Below are 17512 nucleotides of genomic sequence, written 5' to 3' on the forward strand. Positions count from 1 at the left end.
CCTTGCCAGTTACTCTCTTTTTAGAAGGCTTTTGACGGATGAGTTGCAGGCCTATATGGCACATTCGATACATATGCACTGACACGGTACTGTCCTGATAGAGTGCTGCCCTGACACGGTGCGAGTGCAAAACTGCACTAATTATAATAATTTAATTAATAATTTAATTTTTAATTAATAATAATTATTATTAATAATAAAATATTATCCATTTTGTAATTTTTTGCTGCCTAACTAGTTTTATTTGTCCGAACACCAAACTGCACTGACAAAAATGTCAGTGCAATATTTCTTGCACTCGTTCGGTTCTTTTGGTTGGTCCGAATACAAATTCAGCACTACACTAGGTCAGTTTTCATTTGCCGAATACGATAATCTAAGCGCACTGATGCGGTGCGCACATTCCGAATGCGTGGCACTAAAAAAGTTCGCACTCAGTGCGCACTGGTGCGCACTAGTGCAGTCTGTCGAATTCGCCAATAGTTTATCGAGAAAATGATTTAGAACGCGATAGGATATTTGATAAATAAATCCTGGTTTTCTGATTTAACATGATAACAGTCATCGGATAATTACTATTCAATGAGATACAGTATTATAGGGTTGGAAAAACGAGTTAGAACATTATAGGATATTTACATAAATAAATCCGAATTTTTTTATTCAACATGATAGAAATAGTTGGACAATTAATATTCAACCAAATACAATGCTAGTTTATTGGGGAAATGGGTTCGAACGCGATAGAATACTAACATGAATGAAACAGGATTTTCGGATTTAACATGATAACAGTCGTCGGAGAATCAGTATTCAATGAAATACAGTATTATAGCGTTAAAAAACCGAGTTAAAACACTATAGGACATTTACAAAAATAAATTAGGATTTCCTTATTCAATATGATAGGCGTAGTCTTATGAAAAATTCTGTATATCCGATTTGTACGATCACAGATACGAAAAATTTGAACCAAATCTCCTATTTAATATGATAAGTACTGATATAAATAAATAACTTTTTATTAATATACATCTGGATAGGAAGGATTAAGTAAATATTGTATTAAAACAGATGGTTTTAAAATCTCGACATTGAGATATATATTAGTACTTAAACAACGTGAATTGCGATATTCAACCTGATATGAAATGTATAACTAGAATTTAGGATCTATTCACATTAACTACGTATATCTTTTTTATCATATACTGTGATAAAGGTTCTGTATCTGGATTTCACGATGATGAATACAGAAAACAGGAACCAAATCCCCTATTCAACTTGATTCAAAATTTTCCAATCGGATTCTATCTGTTTTCTTGAGCAGGGTATGCAAAGTAACGATAAAAGTAATTGTAAATTTCGTTACCGTTATCCAAAAAATGTAACTAAAAATATTATCTTTACAGTTACCAGTAAAGTTACCAAAAAAGTAACTTGTGACTGTAACTTCGTTACAAGTGAAGAGTTAAGCGGGGAGCACAGACTTTTGCATAACGCATAAACCATATACATAAAGAATTTGATTGGTCCATTGACTCATGCATAAGAAAATGGGCCAATGAAATTCTTTATGTATATGGTTTATGCGTTATGCAAAAGTCTGTGCTCCCCGCTTTACTTTCATTCCCTGTATATTATATATCTTATAAAGGGATATTAATGTTGTAACCCTTTAATGCGCAATCAAATTGCCAGTCAACTGCACCAGTGTTTGTCATAAAGTATTTTCGTAGTGTGTCTCGCTGAACACTTGTATGTAGTGTAGGCAGCTCGGTTCGAACCTATTGAACTAATATGCTTGAAATGTGATCCTAATTCTTCATTGCGCCATTGCCCTGGAGTAACCGTGCCATTACTTTCCTGGTCCACAAAATATGATGAACAATACTTGTGTTCATAAGAAGACATGATATAATTGTGCAAAACAACAAGAGCAAGCACAATTTTATGAGCAGTTTCTTCCTTGCATTGAATTGACTTCTTTAAAATTCTTCATCGAGAGACGAAAATTCCGAAAGTATTTTCAATTATTCGCCTTGCTCTAGACAAGCGATAGTTAAAAATTCGCTGTGAATCACTAGTCAATGATCTTCTTGAATATGGCCTTATGAGATATGGTTTGAGAAGAAATGCTTCGTCTCCTACCAAAGCACAGGGCAGCATATTCGTTGTACCAGGCAATAGTTTTGTAGGAGGAATATCTGCTGTATTAGATTCCAAACTTTGACCAAGGTTACTGTTCGCCCACACTCCACCATCACTGTTGGATCCTGTAAAAGACAATTTTAATTGTTATATTTAATACATACAATAACAAGAAGTACATGAGGCAGATCATGAAGGGTTCTTTAATATGATATGAATGACATGCTTGAGATTCATACTATGAATACAAATTACCATAGTCACCGACATCAATCCAGATAAATTTATAATTGGCATCACAAATTGCCATCAATATAAAGCTGAAAAATCCTTTATAATTGTGATGTAAAGAATTACTGTTTGGTGGAGCTTGAATAGTAATGTGCTTTCCGTCTAGTGTACCTATACAATTTGGAAAGTTCCATTTTTTCCAAAATCCATCGACTATTCTTCCCCAAATCTCTCGCGAAGGTTTCGGTAAATATTCTGCATTAAGAGCTTGCCAGATTGCATTGCAAGTCTCAGACACGATTTTGTAGATAGTTGATTTGTTAATTCGGAAATCCCATGATTTTGATCTGGCACTGTCACCATGGGCAAGAAATCTGTGAAACAACAATGAGAATATTATTATTAACAAACATTCAATATATATAATGTAAAATACATTATATAACTCAAAGATATATGATAATAATTCGTTTACTTACAAGAGAATCACAGCTACTCGTTCATTCACTGAGATAGGTTTCCGTATACTTTTTTTTCGTGAGAAAAGGCTTGACAAGATGACATAAATGATCATATTGAACAGGTGTCATTCTTGTCATATTAAAGAATTCTTCATGATCTGTCTCATATGCTTCTTTGAATTGATTATTGAAGAATCCCAAATTATTTCTGGTTCTATTTATAGGTTTTATCCACCATCTCCTTCTATTACGGCATCTCTTTAGATATAAGTACATTGATATCAAATGCAAATGTGCATTCGATAACAATAAAATGCTACAAATACGCAAATCCATTGCACAACATTCGTAAATATCGCTATTCACTATTCATGCACAAACGTGATTCTTCTTCTTCTTCTTCTTTTTTAATTTATGGCTCCCGCCTCCAAATAACAAAAAAGCAGGACGATACAACCAGATCACGTCTTAAAATTGAATTCGTAGTCAAAGCAAACGCTTTTCCAAAAATAAGATGCAAACACGAAAATGACGAAGTCCGGACACCAGGTCAAAGTCAAAACTGAAAACACTTTCAAAAATATACGATAACGAGCATCCGATCCGAAACGTGTCCGTAACGGTTGAGTGGTTCTTCAGAAGAAGAACCCCAGTATCTGAGAATGAAATGGATTAAAATGGATTCAGATTTTCAGAAATACGGATTCATGAATGTTAAAATGAATTCTTTTCAATCCAAATACGTTTTTATTCATTTATAGGAATTGTATGGAGCATATATACCTTTCAATAAAAAGATAATATCTGCTTTTTCAGTGCGTTTATAACCATAGTAAATACTGTACAATTCGAAATTTTGAATAGGAAACGCAGTTTTTCAATCCAGTTGCATCCAATTGAATCCAAAAAAAGTTTCCGCTGTTTAAAATACAAATTCGAATAGACAAAATGTCCAATCCATTCATTCTCGGATGCTGGGACGTGATTGGTTACACATATAAACGACGTACGACTGCGCAATCGAAGTATCATGTAATCGAGCATCATGATACGACTTAATTCACAACTCTGCGCTTTTAAAAGTACCTTTTCATGCTGTCGCTCATCGCTCCTTTTGAGCGATAAAGAAGTTACGTGACTGGATTGTCGCTAGCGACTAACTTGAAACATGAAAAGGGTTTTTTAGCGACGCGATTTAAATGTAGTAGCGTCAGATGAGGAATTCTATGACAGTTTTGCTCCAAAATAAATATAATCGTACAATGTCACAATCAGAAAAATGTTATAATTGGATAACGGAGTGTATAAAAATTATAAATAATTATAATAACAGAGAAAGGAGAAGAAAATTAGCGATATCGGCAGCTATTTTTGATTTAGTAGAAAAAAGGGATCGACTTTATGCTAGAAAACAGTTTTGGATTAATCCATTGTTTCAAATGAGATGCGAACATGCATTTTAAAATGTTCTTATATAATTTTCTTATCTTATTTGTTTTTTTTTTAATAATATATTTTATAAATAATAGATATTTATTTAACTATTAAGGCCACTTTCTGGGTCTATTTTTTCGAAATTTTCGATTTTCCAAAAACATCATTTTCGGGTATCTTAAGTATGTAGAATTAGTGTACAGACAGTTATAAGTCGATTATCGACCGAGGATAAGTCCTACAGTCGCTTATAGGCTAGTACTTATGAGAGCGCACCCCCCGCGTTGGACGACCAAATTCAACCTCTGCTGAAAAAAGCTTATGAAGATCTCACGACGGACGATTTGTTAGAACGATGCATTGGAGCTGACACTCAAACTTCAAACGAGCATCGCTGATTGAGCGTAAGAAACTTTTTTTTATAATTATACTAACAATTTTCAATACAAAACTTTAAATGCGTTTTTCTCAAAACCACGTTTTTCGACCTTCCGGACACGATTTTGGGAGAACTATTTAACCGATCGGGCTGAAATTTTCAGGAATTGTTCCGAACATGTGTAGTTTCAGTCCGAACTAGAATCATAATTTTCCGTTTATATTTAACCCTTTTTTTAGACCATTTTAGTGGTAAAAAAGGGGTAAAAATATTCAAAAATCAGCCATTTTGTTTTTTTATGCCCAAAACGTTCAATCCTAGTTCCGGCTATAGCCACTAACATATATTTTAGGAATCTTTTCCGATTTTTTGTATCAGACGATTTTAACTGGAGATATCGTGTCCGAAAGTTTTTTTCCGACGTCCACTGCAGCCGCCATTTTGTCGCTGGGCATGCGTGAAAAAATTAAAAAAAAATATTTTTATATACTTGAATATGTGACTAATATAATGTGTAAAAAGTTTGATTAGATTCAATACATTTTACTACTGAAAAAAAATCATGAAAATATGTCAAAAAAACCCAGAAAGTGGCCTTAAAAGCATTAGAAACTTCTTCTCACAAAGCTCTTGTAATTCTGCAATTCCTTTGAATGAGAGGTAATTTAAAATTCCATAGTGGTTCTCTGCATTGGACTTCTAATATTAGCAATCTCCTCCTTTTCCTCAGATGACAGTTTTTCCTTTGTGCTCTTTTAATTGGAATTTCTATTATTATTAATGGATTGAATATTATCTGAAACAAAAAATGAAATGTATACATACACACACTGCACACACATAATATGTATATCTTCTCATTTAATTAAAAAATATATATAATAAGAAGAGCTAACAAGCCAAATTGTTTAAAGTTATTATTCAAGGACAGTAAACAACTGTAAATAACTTTCATTGACATTGATGACTTATTATAAGAACAAAGAAACTATATGAACAAATTATAATTAGATAATTTAATTTATACATATTAAAATTGTACAATAAGTCAATTTTTTCTTTTTAATTTAATGTTTTAAAACTTCAAGAATTTATTATATTTATCTGACCTTGATTATCATCATGAAAAGGTACAGATGCTATTGTTTCAACGCCCTGTATCAAGCTTCTTCTAACAATAGCAATATATTAAATTAATTTTTCTTCGTTTACCGGTGATGGTCATATTAAAGGCCGAATCGTTTACTATTAATATTAAAAATTTCGTTTTAATATTCTACGAAATACAATATAATTTCGCTAAATCTATTCAGCGTCGTGGTATATGGTCATTTTTACTTCCTTTATTGCTAACAATAGTTTTTCCATCCTCTAAAAATATTATTAAACAACAGATTTAATAATTTTTGTAATTATAACTAAAGTAAAATATATATATATATATATAAACTACCTAATACAGGGTAAAAGTACAAATTATCATCTGTAATGAAATTAGAATATCCTTGAAGACATTCATGTGTGGGTACTTCGTCCTCATTACATATGGTTTCACATTTAATCTACACGTTTGAACACGAGACTACAAAAAATATTTTAGAAAATATCTTATACAATATTATTTATTTTACAACAATTTATTTTAACAATTTATTTATTTCGATGCTTTTTGCGTACGATATATAAAATATTCTTGACATTACTTATATGATTAAAAATAACAGATTTATATACCATATACATGTAAAACAAGACATAATGTTAAAGACATAATAATAATATAATATAATAATAATATAAGACATAATAATTCATCAACAATATTATTATACTTACCATTTTGTTATTCATTGTTCAAATCTTTATCGCTCACTAATGTCGCTCGTAATTGGAAAAATCGAACTACATTTCACGTCGCTAGCGACTTACATGACGTCATCACATCGCAGAAAACGAGCGTCGAGCGACATCGTGAAAATGTACCTTGACTTTACTTAAAGACACAGCGACCGCATTGTAGACGCTGCTTAAGACTCTAGGCGATTTGAGCCCGCCATAATTTGTTTCTGCGACTCGCCGCCTGTGGCGGTAGTTCTTTGGTGCTGGCCGTATCGACTCAGTTCGTAATTGAGGCCATTTTATCAAGTTAAGACTAAGAAGATGTGAATGTGCCTAAACTCACCTGTGAATTATTTACACGACAAAATTATGGACGATATACGTGGTATAGAATGTTTATGGGGAAATCCTATAAATTATCCACAATGTCCTCATGGTAATTTTCTTATATTATACACAGTCTATTACATTTATATAAAAAAATGGTAATTATGAAGGAGCTAGGCAATCTTACCGATTTTAATAAAATTAAATTTAATCGACGCGTCTTTGAATGAAATGAACAAATCTGGCAGAAAAAAGTGTCGCGAACCGAGATATTAAGCATTAAAGTTGACGACTATTCAGGTTAAGAAATCTGTCACATCAATGGCATGGAGGAACATATGTAAGTCAGTCTAGAATAGGTCACGTAGTAATTATCTTATTGGTTATTATTTGATGTATTTAATTGATAAGTGTGTATGAAATTTAAATCTATTATATATAATTCTATTCCAAATAAATCATAACTCATGTGGACAGTGGAATGTCCACATACTCCACACTGTCCACGTGAGTTATGATTTATTTAGAATAGAACTACGTATAATGGAAACATTACATAAGTACTTAACTAATTCATTTTTTAATTAAATTTTAAATTTTGTGCACTTTTTTTGTAAGGAATAGTGACTAAACGCATGCACAAGAGGTCACAGTCACAGGACATGAAGAAAGCATACTCATAATGCTATATGTAGGGAATGGAAAGTCACTTTTTAAAAGTAACAAATTACAGTTACTCGTTATCGAGTAAAAAAAAGTAACAAGTTACCGTTACTAGTTATCGCTTTTTAAAAGTAACTCGTTATAGTTATCGTTACTCGAAAGTTAATTTTTTAATACTTTTCCGTTACTTTTTAAAAATCAGTCTGAAAATGTACTTTTGTAGGATTTTTTAAAAAATGTTAATAAAAGTAATATATATATACATATATATATACGTACATATATATATATACGTAATATATATATACATATATATATACATACATATATATATACGTACACATATATATATATATACAGTAATATATACATATATATATATATATAACATGTATAACACTGACACTATGTATAGGAATTTTTTAATACTTTGTAGAAAACTAGAAGATTATATAGGATTGTATAGGACTATCTGAATCACAATATAAGTTAGAAATTAAAAAGAAAATTAAGAAATACACATATTCTCTCTATTATAATACAGCTATATTTTTACTTAATCTATACTTTTAGCTGTAAATCAAATTTGATAGAAAGGAAATTATAATGCTATAATATAATTAAAATATATAACAGAAGTTTTGCAAAAGAGGGTGTTTTCCAATTGTTCAACATAAATGTACACAGAAATGTATAGAGTAAAGCTTTTTACACAACTTAATTAAAACAAAGTGTGTACGATGTTTAGATTAAGTTAAACTAAATGTAGCTTGTACGCCTGTATTAAATAAAAACACTCAATGTTCTATAATTACATTTATAACTGTCGTAATTAATAACATGTAATTGTTATATAACAGAATTACGTATCTAATCGTATGCAAAGTATCGTATAAAAGTAACTATAAATTTCTTTACCGTTATTCAAAAAATGTAACTACGTTACCGTTACAGTTACCAAAAAAAGAAAGTAACGCAGTTACCAGTAAAGTTACTAAAAAAGTAACTTGTAACTGTAATTTCGTTACAAGTAACGAGTTACGAGTTATATGTAGTCAGTATGACAGATTTCCTAAATATTCGTCAACTTTAACACTTAATATCTCAGTTTGTGAGACAGAGCGACAATTTTTTTCTGCCAGATTCGTTCATTTCGTGCAAAAACGCGTCTAATAAACTTAATTTCATTAAGGGGATCCTTAAGACATCTTACACATAGACGATTACGTGTCATTGACACATCACTACATCAATATCTTACTCACGCACGCCACACATATATGTAGATTTTTGTATCGTAATTATGTTTTAATTAGACATCTAAATCTAATTTTATGAACTTCACGCTGTTACTTCATGCAAACTACGTATCTGTGGACTGCTATTTCTTAAGTACAGATTGCGCAGCTTTTATATAGGGTATTTGATAATTAGTGAAACATATTCCGTACAGGGGGTAGAATGGACTAAACTGAGAAAAAAAAGTCCTATACCATTTTACAACTGTCACAGTAGTTAACGACATATTAATTTATAAAAATATTTAAATTTGCCCGGCCCACCGTCAAATGCAAGCGCGCGGCTGAATAGGACCGCCCTGCAAAGCACGCCGCGCGCGTTTGCCGTCGCTACGCGATTCATGTCTAGCGATCGAGAACTATTGCCGCTTGTTATAAACAACGCTTGTTACAAACAACGCCTAGCAATGGCGAACGCGCGCGGCGTGTTTCGCTAGGCGGTTCTATCCAGCCGCGCGCTTGCATTTGACGGCGAGCCGGGCGAATTTAAATATTTTTATAAATTAATATCTTGTTAACTACTGTGACAATTGTAAAATGGTACAGGACTTTTTTTCTCAGTTTAGTCCATTCTACCCCCTGTACGGAATATGTTTCACTAATTATCAAACAGCCTGTATAAAACAAATGTTGTTACGACGTGCAACGACGTGACAGTTCTGGAGCGCCATATTGGACTAAAAAATGGGAAAGAAGAACTCAATTTTGAAATTTTTTATCGTTTTCAGCATAGATTTCTACCTTACAGATATGTATTAATGCGTATACTTTAATTTCGTAAAAGAATTTTCGAATCTGTGAATGACAAAAAAGTATTTACGATACAAAAATTATACGATTTTGTCGGTAATACAGGAGGCTTTAGGATCCCCAAAATCGGTGAAGTTGACCGTTTTCTTCATAATTATTAAAAAAAACTTGATTTTTTTAAGGAAAAATTAACCTTTTTCTACAGGACCAACATTACTATTTGAAAGATATGTCAAAAAGGGAGTAAAGAAATTTTATGCATGTTCTGCTTGTCGTGACAGGAAATTATGCAGATTCTATTTAAAATATGGGGAAGAACTATCAAAATCTCAAAAGCATATGTGGGAGCTGGAAAGTAAGAAGTTCACTCAGCGTTACGTTCATCCAGAATTATATATTCGATTTAATAAACTTATGGTAGAATCTGTGATAAAAAGGTGTTATTGTCATAATTGTGAAAAATTAATATTTAGTTCGGAAAAAGACAAACATATGGATCATGAAATTACAGAGAATTTAACTGATTATCAGATGCATCATCCAACAGAACTTTTAAGACCTTTAGAAAATACAAAGAAGGAAGCACAATATTTATTTTCTAAGAAATCTACAGAGGATATAATAAATATGCTTTTAAAACTTGGAGCTAAGCAAATTCTTTGTATTGGTACACCAAGAATATATGAATATATAATCAAGCATTATACAGATAAAATGTCTTCTCTCCTTTTGGATTTTGATGGAAGATTTGTAAATATTTTTAGCAAAAATTATTAATTATTTCATAAATTTATAATATATTTTAATGTATATAATTCTTTTTATAACTATACATAGGTATACATATTTTAATAAATATGTTTTTTCCTTGGTTTTTTTACATTGTAGCATAACTTTTTTGGACCACTGGATTATTGTTGGTACAATCTTTTCAACCATCATTTTTTTAACAAAGATTCCATTAATGTTTTCGAAGATTTTCTTACTCAAAATGAAGGAAGGGATACTTACTTAATATGTGATCCTCCATTTGGTGGCCGTTTGGAACCCATATCATTTACAATAAAAACGATATCTGACTTGCATAAAAAATTAAATAAACATGTTTATAATGACGATGTTTTTTTGAAAATTATGTTTATATTTCCATATTTTATGGAGAATATAATGAGAGAAAAGAGCAATCCACAATATGTCACGGGTGGTTTGAGAGATTTGAAGATGTCTGATTATAAAGTCGATTATGATAATCATCCCTTATTTATATCAGAAAAACATAGTAGAAAGCAAGGTTCTCCAGTGAGAATTTTCACGAATATACCGTTAAATCAATTAGAACTTCCTTTATCTGATGGGTATAAATTTTGTCAAGATTGCGCGAAATGGGCTTCTAATGAAAACAAGCATTGCAAGGAGTGTAAAGAATGTACTTCTAAAGATGGTCAAACTTACAAGCACTGTGACATATGTAAACGATGTGTAAAGTCTACTTGGAAACATTGTCAAATTTGCAAAAGATGTATGTTAGAGAAACACATATGTGGTGCAATACCGAATATTGTAGGAAGATGTTTCAATTGTAATAAATTAGGTGAGTGGCAATGATCAATTCTAAAGTAAAACTTACAGCGTTCTTCACTGGAAAACGCTATCAATTATTGCTTTCATTAATAATATTTTATTAATTTATTTATAGGTCATACTAGAAAAGAATGCTCTAATTTACCTTCTACTGGAATCACAATTGGAACAAATATAAAGAAACACAAAGCAGATTGTAAATTAACAATAATTAAGAAAAGCAAAGTTGGACATACTTCAAGGAAATTATTAAACAAAAAATACTAGTTGATAAGAAGAAAGTCTTATAAACTAAGGGAAAATAAGAATTTAAAATATAAAAAGCTGCTACAAAGAAAATAAAGAAATTAATGTAAATGTTTCTATATAATATTATAAAATAAGTGTGTAATTTTATATGATTTGATTAATATAAATATTATATTTATACTAAAAATAAAATTGCATACAAAATAGAAATGTAATAATATTTATAAATTAATATAAATAGTATGGCTCAAAATTGATCCAGCTTTGACCGTTATAGGCGTTTAATTCCTTCATTGTTTGTAGACAATTTACGGTCGGTACAAAAATTAGTTAGTTCTCCTTGTTTGTTTATTGTTTATCAATTGTACGGTCATAAATAGATTTAATATTTGTTAAATCACGTCAGTCTGAAAAAAAAGACGTTATTCCTACTTTAGATAAATATTGCGAAGATTATTACTACGTCGACCCGCCATCAGAGGTCTATCTATGATATATTCGCAAAATTTCTCGCAAGTGGATACGCGTATATTATATATAGAAATACGCGTATCTTTATACAGAATCTCGATTTCATAACTTATACAAGCGTCTAAGGTAGGTTTCCACTACAATGTCTTACTGATGAGTCCAGTAGTGGATATCGGGATGAAACGCCAAAATTATGTAATATTCTTCGCAATACAAAAGAATTACAGAATTTTAAATACGTGAATTTTAATTCATCATCTTTAGATTTTAATATGTCATTCAAAACACTATTAAGATCCTTGATGCTATGAGCATCAAAGTTATTAATCAATTTGTTGAATTCGTGATATTACTGCGGTAGTAAGTATATATGCTTCAATGCTGAAAACTTTAGCGTCGCGATTTATATGGGGGGGACTACATACGCAGTATATAAAATTCACACAAGCAATGTGATTCAGCTTTGACCGTTATTGACTTCCTTCTTCTTGTTTGTTTATTGTTTATCAATTGTAAGGTCATAAAGAGATTTCATATTTATAAATTTATATTTTAGTTTTAATTTATATTTTATTTATTCTTTTGTTTCTTTATATCTTCCTATATCATTTCAATATTTGTATTTATAGGAAAGAAAGCTAGGTTCTGCAACAATGAATATAGAAGTATAGCATCTTATTATACATTTATTCTCACATAGAGATCGGCTTGTTTGATTTCCATAATCTTTAGAGTGCTGCATTACGAATGGGAATATTCCCGAATACTCGGAAAGAATTTTAAATACGGAGATTCAATATGTATAAGTACCCGAGAGAGACCTTCAAGAGGTACAGTAGTATCTTTTCAATCGTCTGTATATCATTTCGTACAACGTCGCCAAAATCTCTTTAGAATGTTAAAAGAATTCATCGTTTTTGCTAGTTTGATTTTTCTGAGTTCTGCTTGTTTGATTACAAATTGTCCTCGTGGCGGAAAGAGAAGTGATATAATATCTTCTTTGAGAACTGATATTCGGGAAGTATGTTAATTATATATTACATTATATTTATCTCTTTATAGTAAAATTTTTTCGATTTTAACCATCTTGTAAACAAATTTGATAAAGACTTTAGCAAATTCTTATTTAATTAAACGTGTCATTAAAAATTAGACAATTAGAATTTATTTTTCTTGTATATTGCTCTTCTCTTATTTATATTGCATATTGCTCTTTTCTATTTATAATTATTTCAATAGTTACATTAATGCAAGAATTGTATTTATTTTTGCATATGGTGATGGTGAAATTCGATAATCTTTATTAAAGAAAATTTAAGGATGATCAATAGAGAATACAGGATTTTGCGTCACCAAAATCCGGACAAATCAAACAATTACTTTAAACAAAATGTTTTTAATGAAAAATTAAATATTACAAAAAATCATTTTACATGGCACTTGGGGGACCTCTATAGAGCATAATTATTCGATTTATCCCCCATTAACTTGAATGACGGCCTCTATTCTCGGTCTGAAGCGTTCGCACGCACGCTGTAATGTAGCGCTGCCCATGCCGACGAATGCTGTCTCAATAGCGATCCTTAATGATGTCACATTAGGATGCCGAGACTTGTTAGTGATCCTTTCAACTACGCTCCATATGTAGTAGTTCAAAGGATTTAAATCTGAACTGTTGTTAGGCCAGAATTCCTTGGACCAAAACATATCGACACTGTCTGAGAGCCAATTTTGAATCAAATGACTCGTACGAGTCGGTGCACCGTCCTGTTGAAAAATATGATCTTCCGGACTTTGGTAATTGGTTGACTCGCTTACACCAACAATTGATGCTAATTTTCGCAACAATTGCCCTGGATCATCCGCAGGGCTCAGCATGTATTTAAAATACTTTTATTTGAAAACAGTATTTGTAAGACATATTATCATATATTTTGTATTTTAGCGGTGTACATGAAAATAATTTGCATTTTATGTTTTATGGAAGTATATAATAGTACATTGTGTAACATGTATGGTAAGTTGTTTATTGTGCGACGCGGGCGCGGGAGCACGAGCGAAGCGAGTGTGCTCCCCCGCGCCAGTGCCGCACAATAAACAACTGAGCATATGAGTTACACACAGAATTTTTCATTACAAGTGCTCGTCGTAATGTGCCCAATACAGCAACGTTTTTGCGCAGAAGAGTGGGGTTAGAGTAATAACTCAAGCCGTTGAGTTATTGGCTATTTACCGCACGCAAAAGCGTTGAGTTATTGGGCACATTACGTGCACGCGTGATGAAAAGAATTTTTCATTACAAGTGCTTGTCGTAATGTGCCCTATACAGCAACGTTTTTGCGCAGAAGAGTGGGATTAGAGGAATAACTTAACGGCTTGAGGTATTGTTTATTTACCATACGCAAAAGCGTTAAGGTGTAGGGCACATTACGTGCACGTGTAAGGAAAAAGTATTTTATATTTATTTTGTATTTAAGTATTGATAATAAAAAATTAAAAGTATTTTGAAATACACACTAAGATTGACGATTAATGTTATTATTTAAATTATGAGATACATAAAGTTTTCAATCTTTCAATTTTAAATACAAAATACGTTTATATTTTCATGTACACCGCTAAAATATAAAATATAAAATCTATTTTTATTGCAAAGACTATGTTTTAAATAAAAATATTTTAAATACATGCACAGCCCTGGTCATCCGAAATCAGCCTTAAACCTTTCAACGACGGAGGTCCTTGCGTTCTTTCGAGTTCTTAACTCTTTCTCGCTGGCATACTGGAATCTTCGTTGGGCTGATATTTCATGTGTCGTACGACAAGCTTTGTTGGGCGTACTGATTGGCTGCTAGTGCGCATGCGGTCGTTCGTACGACAATATTTTGTCGTAATAATATACTTGTTGTCATTAAAATCTGTTGTTTCGACATAAATTGATATTTTAACCTGTTTTGATCGCAATCAGCTCGATATTTCATGTGACTATTGACAAACTTTTTAAGCACGTTAATATCAGAAATTTAACAATCTATTTGTGCATATAGCATTTTATGTAGATAAGTAATTTTATAATATTAAATATTCTATAGAAACAAAAAATAGTATATTTACATATAGTTTTCAATGTTCATTATTTTTTCATTCATTTTTATCGGCTTGTGAGTGATGAGTTATGTTTAAATGTGTCTAGGTTATAAACTATTGCAACGACTGTCGAAAAATGTTCGATCTTGTCCAACTTTCTTTCGACAAGAATGCTGGTAAATCTTCGACGGAAGCTCCCCACTTATGTGTCGTCAGTAGCCAATCGGAACGCCCGACAAGCTTGTCGTACGACACATAAAATATCAGCCTTGGATTGTTCTAAAAATTGACCACAACGTCATAAACGGTTGATCTCGAGTATCCAAAAAATCGAATTATTTCCGTTTCTGAGCACCTAGCGCGAAGGCCTTTGATGATCACGGCTCTTCGATTATACTCCGCACTAGAGTCCCTATAATAAGGAGTCTGACCAAATTATTATTAATTCTATTGGTGCTGACATATGGCGGAACCAATAAGATGCCTTAAATATGTTCTTTATTATTCAATAAAGCACGCTATTATTCAATTGACGAGAATGGTATAATAATAGTACATTGTGTAACATGTGTAGTAAGTTGTCTATTACGCGACACGGGTGCGCGAGCGCACGAGCGAAGCGAGTGCGCTCCCTCGCGCCCGTGTCGCGCAATAGACAATTAGCACATAAGTTGCACATAGATTTTTTCCTTACGAGTGCACAGTGTTATACAATTATAATTTCTTATGGGGCGGTGCGTGGGGCGCAGGTAGCAGGGAGGGTTTGGGGGGGGGCGCAGCCCCCCCCCCGACTAAGAAATTACAATGTTAATTATTACACGTTGAAGAACACTTATACAATGGGTGCTTTCTAGCAAGGACAGAATCAGATACTGTGTACTTGCAGTTCTGTATCGATGACGTGCTTTATCATTCGTGTCAAAATCACCAAGTTTGAATCGTCAAAACCATACCTTGCAAGTTGTTTCTGATAGAGCAAGTTCCTTATAAGCTTCAACAAGCATTCGATGAGATTCAGCAGCAGTTTTCTTTAAATTGAAATAGAAAAGTAAAGCTTCGCTCAAATGATGCTTTTTTGATTGAAATTCAGACATCTTCTTCGCAGTGAACAACTATGTTGTTGTCACAAACACAAACTTTTACTGAATATTATTGACAAAGGTGCAAACTATAAATAATGCCTTTGTTCAGCCATTACAGTTGACGATTATCAAAGCTACAGCTATTTATCGTTAGAGGGCGGGTTTCAAGTTATATACCTAATATTATCCATGTCAAGGACTGAGAATCTATTGCTGCTGATAGATCCACTGGGATGATTAGAGTGTGGGCCTTCGTTTAAAGTAGGAAAATTATTGTAGTCGAATCTGATATCATGTTTAGCTGTTGGAAAATCTGGTGAAACCTTCTTCTTAGCGACCAAGAGTGGTATGTTTTCCTGAGCGGCCAACGCAACAATTTTCTTTTATTTGATGACTAAAGGACAATTATTAGATGTAGGAAGATGACCTTTGTTGCAATTAATACACCTTGGGGGGACATCTTTAAGACTGCAGTCATTAGAATCAGGATGAGGAGCTTCATCGTATCTCATGCATCTCGCATTACTTCTACATGCTTTACTAATATGTCCATCCCTGTAGCAGTTATAGCAGGTGCGAATCTCGGGTATATAGCAAGAGACAGCATGCTTAGTGTCAAAAAGCGAAACAAAATTGGGCAAATCCTGGCCAGCAAACTTGATACAAACCGATCTTGAAGGGACAATTTCAGATTTTCTGTCCTTAGAGGATCTGCGCATAAGTCGAGTGACTTCGACCACCCTGCTTTGTGAGACCAAGTGCTTCTTGATAAAATCCTCTTCTATGTCTGTAGGAATGTCTCTGATGACACTCGTGCGTAGAGTACGGTAGGTTGGAATGTATGCCTTTAGGTTACGTTTCTGCAACAAGTCGCATTTAGCAAAGTTATTAGCAACCGAGGCAGTTTTAAGCTCGACCAGAATTTTACCGCGATCAATCTTGCGGCATTCAATTATATCATTGTAGGCAATTAGAGATATAATACGATTGACATGAAGCGGATGCAAATTCGCTTGAGAATCGGCAAAGGCCGAATGAATATGAACAGCATATGGTGGTATGAAGTCAGATGAAGCATAGGCATTCTCAAAAGACGGATTCTTATTTTTATTGTGACTAACAGGCTCTTTTCTTACTTGGAGGTTTGCATCCTTATGAGTTGGCGAGTAGGTTGTTGATTGGGCAATATCATGCTTGCCCTATTTGCTTGTCTTATAGCGGTTTTCACTGGGAAAACTGGTGCAAAGAACTTGTACTGATTGTGAGTTCAACTTTTGCTCCACTGTCTTTGAAGTCAGTGGAGACCAGTGGAAGTTGAAATTGAGGTTATGTATTTGCGCTTTCAAACGCGATTCATACGTTAAGATATGATATTAAATTATTTTAATTAATTATTGTTATAAAAATTATTATATAAAAAAATTAATAAATAATCGAGGATATTCAGAACATTATATATGATTATATCCAGTGTTGTGCATAGATGATTTTAAAATTAGCTAGATAAAG

At 32.5% G+C, this 17512-nt stretch overlaps 2 protein-coding genes across 3 annotated transcripts in view; one reads left to right on the forward strand and one right to left on the reverse strand.

The window, feature by feature from the left end:
- Positions 1 to 3949, reverse strand: part of LOC108774105 (uncharacterized) — a 15246-nt gene extending 11297 nt beyond the window's left edge. The window contains exons 1-3 of the mRNA XM_018540120.1: positions 3930 to 3949; positions 2407 to 2756; positions 2085 to 2276 (exon numbers count right to left, since the gene is read on the reverse strand). Coding sequence (XP_018395622.1) covers positions 2085 to 2276; positions 2407 to 2756; positions 3930 to 3949 — 562 coding nt within the window. The remainder of the gene's footprint in view (positions 1 to 2084; positions 2277 to 2406; positions 2757 to 3929) is intronic.
- Positions 3950 to 6766: 2817 nt separating this feature from the next.
- Positions 6767 to 11435, forward strand: LOC108774106 (zinc finger CCHC domain-containing protein 4). Of its 2 annotated transcripts, XM_018540122.1 has the most exons (5): positions 6767 to 6931; positions 9739 to 9888; positions 10007 to 10283; positions 10422 to 11124; positions 11230 to 11435. In XM_018540122.1, the coding sequence occupies exons 2-5, from the start codon at positions 9821 to 9823 to the stop codon at positions 11379 to 11381; spliced, it is 1200 nt and encodes a 399-aa protein (XP_018395624.1). In that variant the 5' UTR covers positions 6767 to 6931; positions 9739 to 9820; the 3' UTR covers positions 11382 to 11435. The 2 variants fall into 2 exon arrangements, with proteins under 2 accessions (XP_018395624.1, XP_018395623.1); XM_018540121.1 differs by having other exon boundaries at positions 9739 to 10283.
- The last annotated feature ends 6077 nt before the right edge of the window (positions 11436 to 17512 follow it).

The sequence above is a fragment of the Cyphomyrmex costatus genome, unplaced genomic scaffold (genome assembly GCF_001594065.2).
Source record: "Cyphomyrmex costatus isolate MS0001 unplaced genomic scaffold, Ccosl1.0 scaffold234, whole genome shotgun sequence".
Lineage (NCBI taxonomy): Eukaryota > Metazoa > Arthropoda > Insecta > Hymenoptera > Formicidae > Cyphomyrmex > Cyphomyrmex costatus.